Source organism: Oryzias melastigma, linkage group LG5 (assembly GCF_002922805.2).
Source record: "Oryzias melastigma strain HK-1 linkage group LG5, ASM292280v2, whole genome shotgun sequence".
Lineage (NCBI taxonomy): Eukaryota > Metazoa > Chordata > Actinopteri > Beloniformes > Adrianichthyidae > Oryzias > Oryzias melastigma.
In genome coordinates, this window is record NC_050516.1 from 7,464,248 (window position 1) to 7,471,117 (window position 6,870).

Below are 6,870 nucleotides of genomic sequence, written 5' to 3' on the forward strand. Positions count from 1 at the left end.
ATGTTTAATAAACTTGTTCAGTCAACATTGACAATAAACTAAAGACATAGACATTGGATGCAAAAACATTTTTGGCACAAATGGAACCCCATACAGCCCAGCCTCAGCCAGACTCTGCCTTCAGTGGACCTGAAATAAAGTGAGTTTGAGAATCCTGATCTAAAGTCTTATAGTCACAACTGTCCTTACAGGTGGATACTCTTTGCTGCCGCCTGAGTGTTAGAAATTAAAAGATGGGGCAGTCAGAGTGTAGTTTGTGTGGACTTGCGTATCACGTGCACACCCTTGGCGTGCAGCATTTGTGTGGTCAGTAAGGAGCCAGTACTCATACCTCACTGACGACCAGAGTGTGGTGTTAGGACACGGTATGACAGAATCATTCTTATAAATGTGTGGAGCCTTCATTAACCTTGCAAATACCTCAGAACACAATTACCACACGCTCAACAATGGTACGTTCCATTCTCATGACGTTCTTCAGGGTCAAGAGAACATGGCTGCAGAAAACAAGATGGCACCCAGACACCATAAACCGAAACAGGAAGTCCTGGACTGGAAACGGAAGTTCACCCACCCTCCTTTCGGTCAACAAAGACTTTTTTTAAATTAATTTATTTTTTGTTGTTGAAAAAGACCAATTTAACTTGTGAGCCCAACAGCTGCTTTTCTTCTGTTTTAAGCTTTGAACCTTAAACACCGGGAATATCTCTGTCAAAATACCACCTCGTTAGCAATCGACGTGAATCAGTTGATCTGTTGAAAAACGCAGCTTCTCACCAATATGCAACACATTACTAAAATAAAGTTTGCTTACCCGTACAAAGCCTTATTTGTCTGTGACAGATAAGCCAAACCACGCTGTCAGCGTTAAGGGTTGAAAAGTTATGGTAGTGAAGGAATGTAAGCGCTGTAACAGTTTTACAAATCTAAATACTTTTGTTTATAAAAAATTGAAAGAAATGAAATGATGACATTTTCTTTGCCCCATTTTAAACTCATCTTTACACTAAGCCATTTATTCAGATTAAAACGTTTTTTTAATCGAAGGTGGTAGAATTCTGAAAACCTTTGGAATTTCTGCTTCCTGTTAGTGATGCCATGGTGTCATCTTGTCTGCAGCCAGGTCCTTAAGGTGACCTTGTGATTCTCCAGGGAACTATAAGACACACCTGCACTCCCCTTAAGATGTGGTGGCTCCTCTCAATGACCCTTTGACAAACCAAAAACCCCCAATACCCACACAGTTCAATCCCCAGATCCAGACAGCCTCTTGCTTTGTGTTTTTAAAATCTCTCTAAGCGAAGACAAAGTTTGGATGTACCCAACCCAGCCAATGGTGGGTTGCCTTCCCCAGAGGCGGGAGGTTATTTGAGTTAGCCCAGTCTCGAAAGGAATAATTGCTTGTTTATGTGAAAATAGTTTCACTTTGTCTCCTCGCTGTGTGTATAAAACATTATACAGACTAATCCTGAAACGCCGTGACATTGTTTACCTGCTGGAGGGATTGGATTGGATCAGAATGACAGCGTCTTCACAGGCAAACGGAAGAAAGATCCTTAGACTCAGCAACAATTTTCGTCTTCAAAGCAGTATTAGTGACTCCATTAAAATGCTGTCACCCCTTTTCCTTTATGGCTGCCGGTTGCTTCTGAAGAGAGGGCGAATCACAGCCATTCTAATTCTGAGGGACTCTAATACTCCTCTGACTATTAAACAGGAAAGATCTACTCCATGGTTTACCCTGCCACCAAAGAAAACAATAAATAAGCGAGACCGGCGTTTTGAGCATCCTAACCTAAACCCTCTGCAGTATCTCAGGCATGTCATTCGACTTGCAAAGGAATAGACTCCTGTCACACACAGAAGGCTGCGCCGTGTCAGTCCTCGTTAGGATTAAACTACGAGCTTGAGCACAGACCTGCAGGCTCCTGAGCGACCGTCTCTGCGATGCTATCATGTCAGCAGCTTTTAAATCCTTCATTCCACCCATTATTAGGAATGACTTTATCACAGATCAATAAGGTAATTGCCTGCAGAAGTGCAGACGACACTTCAGGCAATTACTGCACTTGTGTAGGTATACAACAAAGGTGGGACTCTGGAGACAAGCGGCTCTTTGATCCATGATTAGGGGAATCACCTTGATTTCTTTGTGTGCTCTGCAGGTGACAGATGGAGGTACCATCAAGCAGAAAATCTTCACCTATGATGCGATGTTTAATACAAACTACTCGCATATGGAGGACTACCGCAAGCGTGAAGACTTGGTGTACCAGTCAACTGTCCGGTAAGCTTCAATTCACTTCAATTGATTACTTCCCATCCAAGAGACTTAAATATGAAGTTTATTGGGTTTCTTTTGATGACAAATTTTAATTTTGTTTCCAAAAACAAAGCCCAGGTTTTTATTCATGCACCACACTGAACTGTAGTTCATAGCACATACCCTTCAGGGCTCTGGTGTTGATCAGACAAGACCAGATCGGATCAGGAATGGATCGGAACATTATTGTGTTGAGACATATGGAAAACTAATCATTGACTCTTTACTTGACTGCTAAAGTGTGACCTTGTTCTTCTTTAAGCAGATATGCACATTTTGCAGGAAACAACAGCCACACCATCAGTAAAGCTTTAGTCCCAACTGCCCTTGCCGGTAGAAATAGGCTGTCTGCAGGCGAAAAATGGTCAAAGGGACACACTGGTGGCCCACACAAAATATCAAGGTCAAAGACTGCTCAGTGAACTCGTAGAGAGAAAATGTTCTTGCATATTTTTTGGATAATCGTGCTGCAGTAAGAAGGAAAAAGGTCAAGTAGGTGAGACAGAGGCCTCTCGTACGGATTTTGTGGTGTATAGTTTGTGTGGACGTCCTACGGGCACTTACTGCACATATCATGTTCACACCCTGTGTGGAGAGCATCCGCATGGTCAGTAAGGACCAGTATTCACACATCACTCACATGACTATTGCAATGTAAGGACACCGTACGACAGCATCACCTGTACCTCGTAAATGTGAGGAACTTCCATTAGCCTTGCGAAGGCCCCACAATAAACCCTGCACATGACAATGGTACGTTCCATTTTCGTGACGTCTCTTGAGGTTGCTGTACAAGCCTCAAGGGAACTGCAGAACACACCTGTGCGCTTTGAGGATGAACCTGTGACCTGCCACGAACCCACAACATCCCAAAAACCTCCAGCCCCAGTACAGGTCAACCCCCGTACCAGTGCATATGACTAAGAATTAAAGACCCACTCCAGCTAAAACAGTCTTTTTTGTGTTTTTAACATGTTCTGGTCGCATTTTTCTCATAGTAGGAACCTACATTAAGTAATTAATTATTAAAACTGTGCTTCTTAGTATTTCTTCATTCAAATTGCATTGGATCTGAAAGCAGGATGTTTGAAAATGATGCAGCTACTGAAATGGGTGGGGCAAAAGTCTCTTCTCTCCTTGTACACACCCTGTCCCTCTCATGCTTAGGTGTGCGATTCATGATGAGTGTTCAACACTTGTGCTGTAGTGAATTGCGATTCTGACTTAAAACTACGACTGGATTGACCCAACATTGTTTTCTTTGCAGCTTTATTACTTAACAGGCAGTGGGAAGTAGGTAAACAGAGCTGCAGTTGGAAGACGCCTCATCAGGCACCTATTGGCTTCATTATGTGCTTGGTGCATTCTGGGACTTTCCTCTTTTACCCCAAGGGGCAAAGCAGCATAGCTGGCAGCCCACCTCTTTCTTTGTCCAGCTCTTCAAACTGCCCGTTCTTCAACTGCAGATGTCAGGATCTGAATGTGCTGCCATACAAAGAAATCCTGAACATGAACCACACCTTCAGTTGACAATAAGAAAACTTCAATTTCTCTGGAATCGTTATATCATTTTCTTCTATTTATTCTTCAACCAATTTGTTCCCTCTTTGGTATTCCAGCCGATGTATTTGGCCCTTCTTTCTTTCTGTTTTCATATTTTCATGTGATGTGGCTGCCCAGCTGAAGATGATTTATCTGGACAATCCCACTGTCCCTGTGGGAGAGTGGGCATCATCTCAATGGAATGGCATACACACTTAGACACATACAAACACGGGAAAATGAGCCACGCCGAAGCAGAAGACTCCAGCTTCCACTCACTGAGTCACACGGGGAGCGTCACAGATGCTACCTGCACATGAATCAGAATCCGCCCCAGACAGAAGCCGACAGCAGTCCTCAGGTCAAGAAAACCTCCCTGACTTAAAGTATGCCAACAAAGAATCCAAAGAAACAAAATGCCTCTTTGTTTTGATTTATTTTTGAAATTGAGACAAAGACTACGAAGCTAACATTTTCTGTTTTATAAGCTGCAAATAAACACCTTAGAATCATATTTATTTGATGCATGTTTTGATAAAAATGTCTTATGCTCATTATTTGAATGTTGATTTTTTTTGCTATTTAACTGCAACGGTCTCAAAGATATTCCTCTTTCTTTTGTGACCTGGCTTTTAATTATTTGCCCTTCTGTTAAAGGCATCGATTTTGATGCAGGAGCGCCTCACTTTGTTCAAACAGATGGTTATTTATCAAAGAAATGTTTGTTTTTATCATTCAAAATATAAATTACTTCTAATAAGCATCCCCCCAAAAAAGATTTCCTAATATTTTTAGATGTAAAATGGTGGTTCTGACGGATCACCAAATTTTAATCAAAAACTTAAGCTTGATTATGGGGATTTTTATTGAAAGGATATTTATTTTGTAAGAACATGAAGGGTGGTTTTGATCGATATGGTAGTTTTTTATCAAGTATGTGGATAACTCTTGGTGTATTTGAAGCCTATCAAAAATTTATAAAGACAATACATTTATTGTCAAAGAAATATTAGCATGTAGTGTTCAAAACTACTTTATTTGTGCATCGAAATTTTTCTTTTAAAAAGTATCTTTTACTTGTGAAATAATTAAATAATTGGGTTCTTTTGTTGTCTAAAAAAGCATCTTTCTCACAGAAGTGGGAAGATTTCAGAAGCTGGCTTTTGGAAAACTGTTTGGAATCACCAGTCTGCAGTAATGGACCGTTGGTATTACTGTCCCAGCATTTGTTGGAATGTTTTGAACACTAAATGAAGAAATCCATTTCACCCTGACAGGTTTACAGACTCTGATGCACACGAACAATAGTTCCTGTTCAGGGGGCCTTCAGTTAAGATGAAAACAGGGTTTTAGCTACACCTCATTTTCTCTCTTTGTTGAAGCATTTCCAATTTGTTGCTTAAAAAAAGAAAACTGAATTCTTGTGGCATTTTAAAAAGTGTACGTTTATTTGAAAATGTTCAAGGAAATTTTTTCAATCATTCCAAACAGCTTACATGATTAAACATTCTTATTTCAACCATTGCTATGTTTGTTCATCACTTCAGTTTTACTTCTTGACTGATCTGTGGTTGTTTCCATTGACTGAATATGAGAACTGGACTGAGTGACTCCTCCCCCCCTGACGTTAGAAAACAGGAAGTAGCTGCTGAATCCCATAGACTTCTATAGAGAAATAAATTACTGTCACCCAGTCATTCTAGTAGAATGACCATTCTTTCTCTTTTAGCATCTTCTTGTTAATCCTGATTTTATTCTCTACTTCTAGTTATAAATCGACCAATCAGATGCCTCAATTAAAAGTAGATGGAGCCTGCTGGTACCCATATCCAATGTTCAAAACGTCTGACAGATTTTCTGTTGCCCACTCTCAAGTTTTGGGGATGTGGCCTTCTATCCCACTAAAGATGTAACGATTCTTTGTGAATCGGTAAAAAAAAACAATGAAACTCGTCAACATGTTCATCAATGCAGAAAATTATAAAATTGGTTTGAACAGCCAGCACGTCAATAAACGACTAGTTGGGGACACACAAAACCTCAAAAAGTGGCGGGGAGGGGTCCGTAACCAAACGTCAATATGTGACTACCTGGGAGTGAGAATGTGTTGCTCCATCAAGCTCACTCCTGATTGGTGATTGCTATAGAAACGAAGACTGACATCATGTGGTTCCAACATGGCGGCGTCCATAACGTGAAAAAAAAATACTGACTCATTTGGTTGGAGCCAGAATTAAATGACTTTCTATGGATATCGTCATTCAGTCCAGTAAGCATTATATTTCCCCCTTTCAACACATAGTCCAGGGGTCGGCAACCCAAAGTGTTGAAAGAGCCACTTTGGACCAATACAATAAAAAACAAATGTGTCTGGAGCCGCACAAATGGAAACTACTTATAAGAGTCGTACACCGAAATTTCGCTTCTTCTTTGGGCCTCATGACAAGTCGATGGAATATTGAAGCGTCAAAATTATCTAACAGAAGCTGAATAGCCTCATGATGAACATTTGAGCTTTTATTTTGACATTCCGCAACGACACAACGAGAGGGGGTCCTGATCAGTCTCTCCCTCATTCTCACTCCAGGTGCAGGAAGAATTCAAACATAACAGGACAAAATCATAAATGTTCAACAAATGTTCAACAGTCAGACAACAAAACACGTTGAGGAAAACCCAAACTTAAATCCAATTCCAGTCAGACAGGCAAAAGAATGGGTAACCCACAATTCCTTGCGCTGCCAGACCGACAGCAATACATTACAATATGAATGAATTACAGTTTGTTTCATTGCTTTGATGAAATTAAAGAAATGCAATAAAGAAATACGATTTTTGATGTCATTTTATTTTGAGGATTTGAAAAAAAAACACAAAAATGTAACGTAAGGTGCTTCCACACTGGCCGCGTCAATAAAGCGCACTAGTGATGGGAATTATGATTCCTTTTACTGACTCGAGTTTTAATGAGTCACTCACCAAAGTGAATCGATTCATTTGAGTCA

General features: G+C 40.5%; 1 protein-coding gene across 1 annotated transcript in view; it reads left to right on the forward strand.

The window, feature by feature from the left end:
- Nucleotides 1–6,870, forward strand: part of igsf21a (immunoglobin superfamily, member 21a) — a 276,459-nt gene that overhangs the window by 153,878 nt on the left and 115,711 nt on the right. Inside the window, exon 3 of the mRNA XM_024270945.1 lies at nt 2,166–2,287. Within this exon, the coding sequence (XP_024126713.1) occupies nt 2,166–2,287 (122 nt within the window). The remainder of the gene's footprint in view (nt 1–2,165; nt 2,288–6,870) is intronic.